General features: G+C 47.5%; 1 protein-coding gene across 1 annotated transcript in view; it reads left to right on the top strand.

Moving 5' to 3' along the window:
- LOC141266069 (secreted Ly-6/uPAR-related protein 1-like) overlaps positions 1-10,882 on the top strand; it is a 58,002-nt gene extending 47,120 nt beyond the window's left edge. Inside the window, exon 3 of the mRNA XM_073679946.1 lies at positions 6,890-10,882. Coding sequence (XP_073536047.1) covers positions 6,890-7,134 — 245 coding nt within the window. The 3' untranslated portion in view covers positions 7,135-10,882. The remainder of the gene's footprint in view (positions 1-6,889) is intronic.
- Positions 10,883-15,910: the final 5,028 nt, after the last annotated feature.

Raw genomic sequence — 15,910 nt, 5'->3', positions numbered from 1 at the left:
CAAGGTAGAGCAGAGTGAAACCGCCGGAGCGGTGGACAAGGCAGAGCAGAGAGAAACCGCTGGTGCGGTGAGCAAGCAGAGCGAAACCGCAGGTGCGGTGGACAAGGTAGAGCAGAGCAAAACCGCTGGAGTGGTGGACAAGGCAGAGCAGAGAGAAACCGCTGGTGCGGTGAGCAAGCAGAGCAGAGCGAAAACACAGGTGCTGTGGACAAGGTAGAGCAGAGCGAAACCGCCGGAGCGGAGGACAAGACAGAGCAGAGCGAAACCGCCGGAGCGGTGGACAAGGCAGAGCAGAAAGAAACCGCTGGTTCAGTGAGCAAGCAGAGCAGAGCGAAACCACAGGTGCGGTGGACAAGGTAGAGCAGAGCGAAACCGCCGGAGCGGTGGACAAGGCAGAGCAGAGCGGAACCGCTGGTGTGGTGAGCAAGCAGAGCAGAACAGGGCAGAAGGTGCAGGCAGAGAGGACAGGGCTCTGTTCACATGGAACAGGCTGGAAAATACAGGAAGATTGTTAGAACACAGGAGGTAGATACTGAGGAAGGGAAAAGGGACAAGCAGAACCAGATACACACAAGGTACTTACAATGAAGTAGCGAGTGGACTCTAAACTCACAAACAGAAGTACAGAGACAACGAGTTGGAGTTAGGTGCAGGTTCAGACACTGCAGGAAAAGGGAAGGTACGGACATAGAGACAAACAGGTAACAGGCTAGGAGACCGTTCAGGCAAGAACTGACACTGGAATGAGATACAGGAACGAGCCTGGGTACTTGGCCCCCAGGAAGGCAGAAACAGACTAGAAGTCACAGGTAACAGGCCTGGGTATACAGCCCCCAGGGTGGCGGAAACAGACTAGAAGTCACAGATAGAGTTAACAGGCCTGGGTATGCGGCCCCCAGGGTGGCAGAAACAGACAAGATGCAGAACAGGACCTGGCAACTCAGAGGCAAGGAGCACACTGATAGTTAGTGTTGCTCAGGCACCTCCTTCTGGGTGGAGGGGGTTTAAGTATCCAATGACTCACAGCAATAGGCTGGGGACGCATTAGGAGCGCGCCCACTGCAGCTATAAGAATCAGGAAGTAACCGGGCCGCCGCCCTAAGCAATCAGACAAGAGACATGCGCACAGCATGCACTGGAGCAAGGTTTGCAGGCTGGACTGATGGGTCTTGCATAGTGGGAGGTGGTGCACTATGCAAGCACGCCGCCAGGGATGTTACAAATGTTTGGTCCAGAAACCTTTGTAACAATCACAGAGGTCAGACGTTTCCGGTAGTTCTTTACCAGGTTTTGCACACACTGCAGCAGGGATGTTGGCCCCCTCCTCCATACAGATCTTCTCCAGATCTTTCAGGTTTCGTTGCTGTCCAGCTCCCTCCAAAGATTTTCTATTGGGTTCATGTCTGGAGACTGGCTAGACCACTCCAGGACCTTGAAATGCTTCTTACACAGCCAGTCCTTAGTTGCCCTGACTGTGTGTTTCAGGTCATTGTCATGCTGGAAGACTCAGCCACAACCCATCTTCAGTGCTCTTACTGAGGGAAGGAGGTTGCTGGCCAAAATCTCGCGATTCATGAACCCATCTATCCTCCCTTCAATACAGTGCGTTCACCCTGTCTCCTTTGCAGAATGCACCCCCAAAGTATGATTTTCTACCCCCACCCATGCTTCATGGTTGGGACGGTGTTCTTGAGGTTGTACTCATCCTTCTTCTTCCTCCAAATACAGTGAGTGGAGTTGACACCAAAAAGTTCTATTTTGGTCTCATCTGACCACATGATCTTCTCCCATGCTTTCTCTGGATCATGTCTCCTCTGGATGGGTGGAACTTCAGACGAGCCTAGACATGTGCTGGTGTGAGCAGCGGACCCTTGTGTGCCCTGCAGGATTTTAATCCATGACGGCGTAGAGTGTTACTAATGCTAATGTTTGAGACTGTGATCCCAGCTCTCTCCCATTGACCAGGTCCTCCCGTGTAGTTCCAGGCTGATTCCTGACCTTTCTTAGAATCATCCTTACCCCACGAGGCAAGAATTTGCATGGAGCCCCAGACCAAGGAAGATTGACAGCCTTCTTCTGTTTCTTCCATTTTCTAATAATTGTGCCAACATTTATTGCCTTCTCACCAAGCCACGTGCCTATTGTCCTGTAGCCCATCCCAACAGTGCAAGTCTACAATTTTGTCCCAGCTCTTTGGTCTTGGCCATGGTGGAGAGGTTGGAGTATGATTGATTGAGTGAGTGGACAGGTGTCTTTTATACAGGTAATGAGTTCAAACAGGTGCAATTAATATAGGTAATGAGTGCAGAGTAGGATAGGAGGGCTTCTTAAAGGAAAACTAACAGGTCTGTGAGAGCCAGAATTCTTGCTGGTTGGTAGGTGATCAAATACTTATTTCAATTTAATTATGTAAAAATCATACAATGTGATTTTCTGGATTTTATTTTTACATTCTGTCTCTCACAGGTGAAGTGAACCTATGATAAAAATTACAGACCTCTGCATTCTTAGTAGGGGGGGGGGGGGGAACTTGCAAAATTGGCAGTGTATCAAATACTTATTTTCCCCACTGTATGTCCCTTGAAAACTTAAGGATTTGCTGTTAAAATTCCAATTACCAAATCCTTATCTTTCCTGACGTTATTTCTCGGAGAATCAGGATGCCCAATGCACATCAGATGATCACCGTTAGGCCACGGCCCCACCATTAGTATTTGGTCAGTATTCGATCACTCAGGAGTGGGCGACAAAACCAAGAGTGGGTGATAAATGCAGAATTGGTGACTTGTTTCTATTATACCTTTTCTCTGATTGTTCCTCACCTGGTTTTGGCTCCCACTCCTGAGAAAAAATACTGACCAAATACTGATAGTGGGGCCGTGGCCTTATTATCGAAATTGGTGGGTTTTGCTGAATTTCATCTAATGTGTATGGGGCTGTAAGGGTCTTCATTTATCCGCTGTCTGTCAGGGATTGTGTGGGAGTATCGAAGGGGTGACAGTGGGAGACCCTTTCTCGGTCTAACCGCTTACGAGCCATGATCAATATTGACAGTGGCATCTAAGGGGTAAAACTGCTTGGATCAGAGCTGTTGTGGCTTACTGTCAGCTGTAATACACCGCTGATAACTGCTGTGCATTTACAAATACATATCTTTAGTATTTTTATTACTTCTACATCATTTTCTATTGCTGTAGCAAACAGTTTTTTGGAAATAGATATTTTCTTAATATATTTTTTGTAATGGAGTCTATTAAGGGCTATAATTTTTTTAACAAATGTACACATGTGAAAATGGTTTAGTTAACTGGTTATTCTCCAAAATGTAAGATTTTTTTTCAGTAGGATTTACTCAAAACTTGTGAAGAAGGAAAAGTGACCGAATTTGGTTTGATTGCTGTAGTTTTTGATTGGGTTGAGCAATCATAGTTCCTCTAATCCCCCCTCTGATAATAATGAACTAGAACTAAACATTATATTAATTCTTCCCAACTATTATAAGTGCTGCTAAGCCCAACAAAGTATTGTGAAATACCTGTTAAGTTCAGAGGGGCCTTCCCTAACAAAAATATACCATCTATTTTCACTCAAAACAATTTATTGGGTCATTTAACTGTTATAGATTAATGGATTCTAAAACAATCTCATCAATTAGCCCTTGGCATATTTATGGGCAACTGTCGTGCCCATTGCGGTTCCCCTTAGTTTACCTAGGCAGGTGGGATTGAAAGGTGAACACATCAAAATTATAGCTCAATTTGTGCAGTAAAACAAAAAATTCCATATATGCCTTGCTCCATATTTTATTATGATTTTTTTTGCGCCATCATATACAGTTTTAAAAAGTATTTTTGAAAAGGGGTGTGTGGTTTAGAGCAGAATTAAAATGCACTAAAACTGCCAGATCTGATCACTGCAGTTTCACCCCGTAGACACTATGGTTAGTCACCCTGCAGTATCGTAGTGAAATAAAGAGGCAGTGTGGGCCACTGTTATTATATCGCCCTCCCACCCCTACTAAAGGTCCTATGTCCACAAATTTGTACTCCTTTGAAGTCCTCCCACAGGACAGGTCGCTAATAGTGATGAGCACGCACTAAAATGCTTGGGTACTCGTTGCTCGGGTCGAGCAAATTGGAATACTCGGGAGCTCGACCCGAGCAACGAGCCCAATGTAAGGCTATGGGAAACTCGAGCATTTTTCAGGCGGCTCCCCCCGGCAGTCTGCAGAGGGCCTAAAAATTGCCCAAATCGATGGGAACAGTGCTCAAATGACATAGGAACAGCATGGGGAAGACCCCTGGAAGCATTTCCGACTCCCAGGTCACTGCTGTCAACAACGTTGTCAGAGTATTATGCCACTTTTATGGACTCATAATAAAACATACTAAAACTAAACCAAAATGGATTTTTCTGGGAAATATGTTAAGGAACATCATTTCCAGGGTAATGACTTGTATATAAGGCAAAATAAATAACCAAAAACAAAAATACTCCTCCACACCTTCGGCTATGTTCACACGTAGCGTTTTTCATGCGTTTTTGCACTTTTGTATTGCTTTTAACCAAGACAAATCCATTCACTGGGAAATGTAATTTTAACATTTTACAACCTTATCTGGCCATGTGATGTGTGACACATCATCAGACACATGCATACAGTGCTGAAAAGACATGGGAACAGCATGGGGAAGACCTCTGGAAGCATCTCTGACTCCCAGGTCACTGCCTAAAAGTGTGCCCATCATAAGTGATCCTTGGCGCATGCGAAGATGCCTCCCGCCCTGCACCTGTCATTGCAGACTTGCAACAATCACCGTTCACGTCCTTGTCCCAGTGCAGTGTTCAGTTGTCCCTACCCCATTCCTTGGAATGCAAGCGCAAATATGCAGCCAGCCACCCACCCACCCACAGGCTGCAATACTATACTGACAAATTTTTGACAGATGCTTGCACTTGAAATGTGGCCTTTTAGGCTCGTGGAGACGGAAGCTGTCCACAATCTTATGGCGGTGGCGGCCGGGTGTCCATACTCGGTCCCCAGCCGCCACTATTTCTCCCGGTATCGTCTCCGCCTTCCACAAGCACGGGTCCCACAACATTACCGTGCCCTCTCCAGTGCACTTACTGGGAAGGACCGCCTAACCACAAACACGTGGACAGGTGAACGTGGCCAGGGACGGTACGGAGCTGGTCCACAGCTTTTTTTTGCTGAGTTGTATTTCACCACAGCCATATTCTTTAGCTTGGTGAAAGGACTTGGGAAACCATATCTACCCAGCTGTCATTTCTCCCAGGAAGTCCTCTAAAGCTGCTTGCACTTGAAATGTGGCCTTTTAGGCTCGTGGAGGCGGAAGCTTTTCATAACCTCATGCCGGCGGCGACCGGGTGTCCATACTCGGTCCCCAACCGCCACTATTTCTCTCGGTATCGTCTCCGCCTTCCACAAGCATGGGTCCCACAACATTACCCGTGCCCTCCCCAGTGCACTTACTGGGAAGGACCGCCTAACCACAAACACGTGGACAGGTGAATGTGGCCAGTCATGGTACGGAGCCAGTCCACAGCTTTTTTTGCTGAGTTGTATTTAGCTCGGTGAAAGGACTGGCATAGAGGGAAACCGTATCTACTCTGAGTGTAATTTTTCACAGGAAGTCCTCTAATGCAGCTTGTTGCAGAAGCAATGGCAGCCCACCCAGCATCAACTCGCCTTTGTCGGTGGTGCTTTGACACACACACATCTTTCTTTGTGCATTTAATTTCATGACTACAGAGTTGGGCAATGGCCTGATCTGCAATGCGGTTTGAGAAATAACATGCATAAACACGTCCGATCCACATTAAAAAGCAGCCATAGAGTGTCCGGGAACCTTCCACCTCACTTTTCTTAGCCAGGACTGCTTCTCGGCAGGGTTGGACAGTCCCACCAGAGAATCCTCTGGTGTGCCCTGGCTTCTACATCAGGAGAGTTCATGATAGCGCTAACTTTGCAGCTGCTATGGGGCTCTTGAGTGGGGGAGAAAGGTGAGCCCTCAGAATGAAATCCTCTGGTGGGCACAATGTTTTTCAATCTGAAACAGTTTCTCAGTGGGAGTTGTATTTCACCACAGCCATATTCTTTAGCTCAATGAAAGGACTGGCATAGAGGGAAACCGTATCTGCTCCAGCTGTCATTTCTCCGTCACCAGGTTCCGCCCATTTTCACACACGACCATGCCTGGCTATATGTTCAGCGGTGAGAGCCACAGATCTGGCTGCTGTGTTACAGCTTTCAACAACTCTGCAGCGCTGGTTGGTTTGTCAATTAAGCATGTTATTTTCAGCACAGCCTGTTGCCGCTTGGCCAAGGCAGTGCTGCAGTGCTGTCAGCTTGTGACTTATGTGGTCATTTTGGAGATGGAGGAGGAGGGGCATGAGCTGAACAATGTGATTACATTGAGGTTAAATTGGTGACGCTGTTTTTTATACTAAAGAAAGATCCTATTGTTTTGTTTTTTTTACGTTACTTTTTAAGAGAAATGCATTCACCGGGAAATGTCATTTTAACATTTTACAACCTTATCTGGCAATGTGGTCTGTGACACATCATCAGACACATCCTGTTTCATTTATGATGGAGGGACTCTGAAAGTCACAAAGCCTATTTTTATAGGGCCATCAGACAGCCCTTACTATTCTTAAAAGGCCAGCAGTCGGCCCTCGCTATTGTTAGAGAGCCATCAGCCGGCTATGCTTTGTTGTTCCCATTATTAACAAGTGGGTCTCCTATACTGTTATTGCTTTATTTTTATTTATTATTGTTTAGCCACCTTAATCAGTGGTAACATACGAAAGACAATACAAATAAAGGGCTGAGACAAGAATGATGATTGTGTATGTTTCCTTTTAGGTTATCCATTCCTAGGGAACGAGGTTGTGATCCGTGGCTGCTCTTTATCTCAGATCTGCCTTGATAATAATCAAGATGAACTTGGGAATTCCCAAATAGTTTTCTGCTGCCGCACCGACCTCTGCAACAACCGAGGACTGAACGCTACAGGATGGAACGGTAACGGCGCAGTGACGCACATCCACACGCCAACCGCAATATTCCTATTAGGGATTTTAGGACCGTTGTCCATAATGTGGCTATGAATGGAGCTTTCTGGATGATTGGCCCCAAGCGTCGCGCTCCACCGTGATGTGAGCGCACGCGGAATCAACGCAACGCGCCGACGTAAACCCATCTCATACGGATTAATTACTAAGAACAAAGGACGATGTTTATTTCCAGGTCTCACAATGATTAATTATGTAACGATAATTAGGAGTGGAAACAACTCGTGACTTGTAAGACAATGGGTTAAGAAAGGTTATTTTGTAGCCCCCAATCTTCAATATTTAGGATGGCCTCTCATAATTTCAAAAAGCAAGTCTTCTATATATTAGGAAGACAGTGTCAGAGAGTTAGTGCCCCCATAATAGGACCCATATAACAGTGCCAGACAGTTAGTGCCCCCATAATAGGACCCATATAACAGTGCCAGACAGTTAGTGCCCCCATAATAGGACCCATATAAGAGCGCCAGACAGTTAGTGCCCCCATAATAGGACCCATATAACAGCGCCAGACAGTTAGTGCCCCCATAATAGGACCCATATAACAGTGCCAGACAGTTAGCGCCCCCATAATAGGACCCATATAACAGCGCCAGACAGTTAGTGCCCCCATAATAGGACCCATATAACAGTGCCAGACAGTTAGTGCCCCCATAATAGGACCCATATAACAGTGCCAGACAGTTAGCGCCCCCATAATAGGACCCATATAACAGTGCCAGACAGTTAGTGCCCCCATAATAGGACCCATATAACAGTGCCAGACAGTTAGTGCCCCCATAATAGGACTCACATAACAGTGCCAGACAGTGCCCCCATAATAGGACCCATATAACAGCGCCAGACAGTTAGCGCCTCCATAATAGGACCCACATAACAGTGCCAGACAGTTAGTGCCTCCATAATAAGACCCATATATCAGCGTCAGACAGTTAGTGCCCCCATAATAGGACCCATATAACAGTGCCAGACAGTTAGTGCCCCCATAATAGGACCCATATAACAGTGCCAGACCGTTAGTGCCCCCATAATAGGACTCACATAACAGTGCCAGACAGTGCCCCCATAATAGGACCCATATAACAGCGCCAGTTAGTGCCTCCATAATAGGACCCATATAACAGTGCCAGACAGTTAGCGCCCCCATAATAGGACCCATATAACAGTGCCAGACAGTTAGTGCCCCCATAATAGGACCCATATAACAGTGCCAGACAGTTAGTGCCCCCATAATAGGACCCATATAACAGTGCCAGACAGTTAGTGCCTCCATAATAGGACCCATATAACAGTGTCAGACAGTTAGTGCCCCCATAATAGGACCCATATAACAGTGCCAGACAGTTAGTGCCCCCATAATAGGACCCATATAACAGTGTCAGACAGTTAGCGCCCCCATAATAGGACCCATATAACAGTGCCAGACAGTTAGCGCCCCCATAATAGGACCCATATAACAGTACCAGAGAGTTAGCGCCCCCATAATAGGACCCATATAACAGGGCCAGACAGTTAGTGCCCCCATAATAGGACCCATATAACAGCGCCAGACAGCGCCCCCATAATAGGACCCATATAACAGAGCCAGACAGTTAGTGCCCCCATAATAGGACCCATATAACAGTGCTAGACAGTTAGTGCCCCCATAATAGGACCCATATAACAGCGCCAGAGAGTTAGTGACCCCATATGAGGACCCACATAACAGTGCCAGACAGTTAGTGCCCCCATAATAGGACCCATATAACAGCGCCAGACAGTTAGTGCCCCCATAATAGGACCCATATAACAGCGCCAGACAGTTAGTGACCCCATATGAGGACCCACATAACAGTGCCAGTTAGTGCCCCCATAATAAGACCCATATAACAGTGCCAGACAGTTAGTGCCCCCATAATAGGACCCATATAACAGCGCCAGACAGTTAGTGCCCCCATAATAGGACCCACATAACAGTGCCAGACAGTTAGTGCCCCATAATAGGACTCATATAACAGCGCCAGACAGTTAGTGCCCCCATAATAGGACCCATATAACAGCGCCAGACAGTTAGTGACCCCATATGAGGACCCACATAACAGTGCCAGTTAGTGCCCCCATAATAAGACCCATATAACAGTGCCAGACAGTTAGTGCCCCCATAATAGGACCCATATAACAGCGCCAGACAGTTAGTGCCCCCATAATAGGACCCACATAACAGTGCCAGACAGTTAGTGCCCCAATATGAGGACACACATAACAGTGCCAGACAGGTAGTGCCCCCATATGAGGACACACATAACAGTGCCAGACAGGTAGTGCCCCCATATGAGGACCCAGATAACAGACATAACAGTGCCAGAGAGTTAGTGCCCCTATAATAGGACCCACATAACAGTGTCAGAGTTAGTGCCCCCATATGAGGACCCACATAACAGTGTCAGAAAGTTAGTGCCCCCATATGAGGACCCACTTAACAGTACCAGACAGGTAGTGCCCCCCATATGAGGACCCACACAACAGTGCAAGTTAGTGCCCTCTATGAGGATCTACACAACACTGCTAGACTGCTAGTGCCCCCGTGTGAGGACCTACATAAAAGTTCCAGACAGCTAGTGCCCCCATAATGGGACCTATATAATAATAGTGCACCCAAAAGAAGATCCAAATAATAGTGCCAAAAAGTTATCAGCCCCATAAAAGGCCCCACATAACAGTGTCAGACATCTAATAAGCCCAGAAAGAAAAGAAAGACAGCCAGCGCCTCCATAAAGGACCCCCACAACAGAGGCTGCCAACCAGCACCTGTAATAAAGAACCCGTATAACTGTCAGCCGCTTACTGCCCCCATAAAAGGACCCACATAACATATCAGTGCCCACACGTCCACAATTTGGGAGTCTCATCAACAATTTACTGTAGTAGAGAAGAGTAGTAGAGTAGATACTAATTAACTGCAGAAAAAGTGTCAACCAAAAGGAAGGATTGCAGATAGGAGGCTGTAATGATTAATGATGATATCATTTATTCACAGAAACCCTCCTTCATAGAATCTTAGAACGTTAGAGTTGGAGGGGTCCTCCAGGGTCCTCGTGTCCAACCCCCGGCTCAATAGAAGAAGCGAAAACGAGTAGAAATGGCATTAAAAACAATATTTTTATTATTCAAATATAAATATATAAATAGTGACACAAAAGAAATAAACACAATGACAATGGGTGATCATTGGATCAGGAAAAACCCTGCTACATCTTGAGACCCCTCATAAGTAAATATTCCTGTACATAAAGGATACAAGCAAAATCCACAGGAGGGTAAGAGGAGAGAAAGAGAGGGGGAAGAAGACAAAATACGCGGGGGAGGTAGAGACATAGGGAGAGTACAGAGTATCAATCAAACAAGGGTGAGATACCCGTTATCTCAAGTGGGAAACTATAATAATCAGTAATTTAGGGTACTCACCCAGATAGTTAGTACACTCTCTAGGATATAGGGGGCACAGGGAGGCAGATAGTTTCCATCCACGGAGGGCCTCGACGCGCGTTTCGCGTCGGCTTTATCAAGAGGCACAACTCAATGCAGGAGTCACTAAACCATCTCAGACAGATGTCTGTTCAGCCTCTGAAGACGTCCATTGAAGGAGAACTCACCACCTCTCGTGGCCGCCTGTTCCACTCATTAATCACCCTAACTGTCAAAAAGTGTCTTCTAATATCTAATCTGTATCTTCTCCCTTTCAGTTTCATCCCATTGCTTCTAGTCTTTCCTTGTGCAAATGAGAATAAAGATGATCCTTCTACAATGTGACAGCCCTTGACATATTTGTAGACAGCTATTAAGTCTCCTCTCAGTCTTCTTTTTTGCAGCTAAACATTCCCGAATCCTGTAACCGTTCCTCATAGGACATGGTTTGCAGACCAGTCACCATTCTGGTCGCTCTTCTCTGAACTTGCTAGTTTTTCGATGACTGTTTTAAAATGTGGTGCCCAAAACTGGACACAGTATCCAGATGAGGGATGACCAAGGAGGAGTGGAGGGGGACAATGACTTCACCAGATCTATCTTCCTGAATATCACTGGTGATGAAAGCGTTGGCTGATGTAAAGCTTTACTGAACGAACTGCAAAAACCACAACAGAAATGTACAGGATCGGACCTGTGCTACCAACATTGTAACTAAAATGTAACTAAAAAATGACAAAAAATAAAAAAAGATAAATTAAAACGTTGTGCATTCCTGTCATCTGCACCACGGTCCTCACACTGTCAACTCCAACATCTACACCGCACAGTCCTCATAATAGCTCTGCCGTCACCTACGCCGCACGGTTTTCACACCGTCACCTCCACCGTCATCAACACCGCATGGTCCTCAAATTGTCACCTCCACCATCATCTTCACCATAAGGTCCTCACACTGTCAACTCCATCATCTACACTGCACGGTCCTCACATTGTCATCTCCACCGTCATCTACACGTCACGCTCCTCACACTGTCTTCTCCACCGTCACCTACACCACATGGTCCTCAAATTGTCACCTCTGCTTTCTTCTACAATGCAAGGTCCTGCCATTGTCACCTCTGACGCCATGTACTCACACTGTTACCTCCACCATCTACATCTCTCGGTCCTCACACTCCGATGTCACCTCCGCTGTCATCTACACCGCATGGTCCTCACACTGTCACCTCTCCCATTATCTACACCGCAAGGTCCTTACGGTGTCACTTCCATCGTCATCTACACCACATGATCCTCACACTGTCACCTCTGCCGTCATCTACACGGCATGGTTCTCACACTGTCACCTCCATCATCTACACCGCACGCTCCTTACACTGTCACCTCCGCCATCATCTACACCACACGGTCCTCACACTGTCACCTTCACCGACTTCTGTACAGCACAGTCCTCACACTCTTACTTCCACCGTCATCTACATTGTGCAACCCTCACATTGCCACCCCCATCATCTACACCACACGGTCCTCACATTGTCACCTCCATCTTCTACACCACACCGTCCTTACACTGTCACCTCCGCTGTCATCTACACCGCACGCTCCTCACACTGTCACCTCCGCCATCATCTACATTGTGCGCTCCTCAAATTGTCACCTCCACCATCATCTACACCGTAAGGTTCTCACACTGTCACCTTCATCATCTACACCAGGGGTCTCAAACACGCGGCCCGAGGGCCGCATGCAGCCCCTGAGGCTGCTTAGTGCGACCCGCAGGCACCGGAGCCCCCGTAATGATTGCGGCCTGGTCCTGTGGGCCGCTGAAGTCAGTGATTCTTTTCAGTTGAATGTTCTACAAATTGGGGACCAGCATGGGCCATTACTACAAGATGGAGACCAGGATGGGGCACATTACTACAAGATGGGGACCAAGATGGAGGACATTACTACAAGATGAAGACCAGGATGGGGCATTACTACAAGATGGGGACCACGATGGGGCATTACTACAAGATGGGGACCAGGATGGACACATTACTACAAGATGGGAACCAGGATGGGCACATTACTACAAGATGGAGACCAGGATGGGGCACATTACTACAAGATGGGGACCAAGATGGAGGACATTACTACAAGATGGGGACCAAGATGGAGGACATTACTACAAGATGAGGACCAGGATGGGGCATTACTACAAGATGGGGACCAGGATGGACACATTACTACAAGATGGGAACCAGGATGGGCACATTACTACAAGATGGGAACCAGGATGGGCACATTACTACAAGATGGGGACCAGGATGGGCACATTACTACAAGATGGGGACCAGGATGGGGCATTACTACAAGATGGGAACCAGGATGGGCACATTACTACAAGATGGGGACCAGGATGGGCACATTACTACAAGATGGGAACCAGGATGGGCACATTACTACAAGATGGGAACCAGGATGGACACATTACTACAAGATGGGAACCAGGATGGGCACATTACTACAAGATGGGGACCAGGATGGGCACATTACTACAAGATGGGGACCAGGATGGACACATTACTACAAGATGGGAACCAGGATGGGCACATTACTACAAGATGGGAACCAGGATGGGCCATTACTACAAGATGGGGACCAGGATGGACACATTACTACAAGATGGGAACCAGGATGGGCACATTACTACAAGATGGGAACCAGGATGGGCACATTACTACAAGATGGGGACCAGGATGGGCACATTACTACAAGATGGGGACCAGGATGGGGCATTAAAACAAGATGGGAACCAGGATGGGCACATTACTACAAGATGGGGACCAGGATGGGCACATTACTACAAGATGGGAACCAGGATGGGCACATTACTACAAGATGGGAACCAGGATGGACACATTACTACAAGATGGGAACCAGGATGGGCACATTACTACAAGATGGGGACCAGGATGGGCACATTACTACAAGATGGGGACCAGGATGGACACATTACTACAAGATGGGAACCAGGATGGGCACATTACTACAAGATGGGGACCAGGATGGGGCATTACTACAAGATGGGAACCAGGATGGGCACATTACTACAAGATGGGGACCAGGATGGGCACATTACTACAAGATGGGGACCAGGATGGGCACATTACTACAAGATGGGGACCAGGATGGGCACATTATTACAAGATGGGGACCAAGATGGGGGACATTACTATAAGATGCGGACAAGGATGGGGACATTACTATGAGAAGTTGGTCAGAATTACTATATGGTGTAAATTGTAAGAAAAAAAAATCACTGTATGTGGCCAATTAGGGGACACAAAAAGGAAATAAAAATTGTAAAAACAGTAAACTTGTAAAAACTATAAAACTGTACCATAGCTCATAAAATGAATGCCATGTAAAAGAATAAAATAAAAAAGCCAAAAATGTTTAAAAAAATTGTCCAAAAGGTGTATAGAAAAAACAATATGGTATAATTAAAATTTTCATATTATCCTGCAAAGAATGCGGCCCTTCAAATTCACATTTTTTCTATATGCGGCCCATATACTTAGCCGAGTTTGAGACCCCTGATCTACACTGCACGGTCCTCACAATGTCACCTCCACCGTTATCTACACGGCACGCTCCTCACACTGTCTTCTCCTCTGTCACCTCCACGGTCACCTATACTGCACAGGTCCTCAAATTGTCACCTCCGCTGTCTTCTACACTGCACGATTCTCCCATTGTTACCTCTGACGCCATGTACTCACGCTATTACCTCCACCATCTACACCTCACGGTCCTCATACTCCGATGTCACTTTCGATGAAACATCAACACGGTATGGTTCTCACACTGTCATCTCCACTGTCAGCTACACTGCACAGTCCTTACGGTGTCACTTCCGCCGTCATCTACACCACACAATCCTCACATTGTCACCTCCGCCGTCATCTACACTGCATGGTTCTCACACTGTCACCTCCATCATCTACACCGCACGATCCTCACACTGTCACCTCCGCCGTCATCTACACCGCACGATCCTCACACTGTCACCTCCATCATCAACACCTCACGATCCTCACACTGAAACCCCCACCGTCATCTTCACCACATGGTCCTCACACTGTCACCTCCACCGTCTTCTGTACCGCACGGTCCTCACACTGTCACCTCCACCATCTTCTGTACCGCACGGTCCTCACACTATCACCTCCATCATCTAAACCGCATGCTCCTCATACTGTCACCTCCACAGTCATCTGTATCGCACAGTCCTCACACTGTCACCTCCATCATCTACACAGCACGCTCCTCACACTGTCACCTCCACAGTCATCTACACCACACGGTCCTCACACTGTCAACTCCACCATCTTCTTTACCGCACGATCCTCACACTGTCACCCCCGCCGTCATCTACACCACATGGTCCTCACACTGTCACCTCCACCATCTTCTGTACCGCACGATCCTCACACTGTCACCCCTGCCGTCATCTACACCACATGGTCCTCACACTGTCACCTCCATGATCTACACCGCATGCTCCTCATACTGTCATCTCCGCCGTCACCTACACGTCATGGTTCTCACACTGTCACCTCCATCATCTACACCGCACGATCCTCACACCGTCACCTCCACTGTCATCTACACCACATGCTCCTCACACTGTCCCCTCCATCATCTACACCGCACACTCCTCACACTGTCACCTCCATCATCTACACCGCACACTCCTCATACTGTCACCTCCATCATCTACACCGCACGCGCCTCACACTGTCAACTCTGCAGTCATCTACACCACACGGTCCACACACTGTCCCCTCCACCGTTATCTACACCGCACCGTCCTCACACTGTCACCTCCACCGTCTACACCGCACGCTCCTCACACTTTCAACTCCACCATCATCTACACCGTACGCTCCTCACACTGTCACCTCCATTATCTGCACCGCAGGCTCCTCACACTTTCAACTCCACCATCATCTACAATGTACGCTCCTCACACTGTCACCTCCATTATCTACACCGCACGCTCCTCACACTGTCAGCTCCATCATCTACACCGCACGCTCCTCACACTGTCAACTCCACCGTCATCTACACCACACGCTCCTCACACTGTCACCTCCATCATCTACACCGCACGCTCCTCACACTGTCACCTCCATCTACACCGCACGCTCCTCACACTGTGAACTCCATCATCTACACCGCATGCTACTCACACTGTCACCTCCATCATCTACACCGCACGCTACTCACACTGTCACCTCCATTATCTACACCGCACGCTCCTCCTACTGTCACCTCCACCGTCATCTACACCGCACGCTCCTCCTACTGTCACCTC

Source organism: Phyllobates terribilis, unplaced genomic scaffold, assembly GCF_046119375.1.
Source record: "Phyllobates terribilis strain yellow unplaced genomic scaffold, ASM4611937v1 Scaffold_4__5_contigs__length_816908805, whole genome shotgun sequence".
NCBI lineage: Eukaryota > Metazoa > Chordata > Amphibia > Anura > Dendrobatidae > Phyllobates > Phyllobates terribilis.
This window is presented reverse-complemented; position numbering and strand designations above follow the sequence as displayed.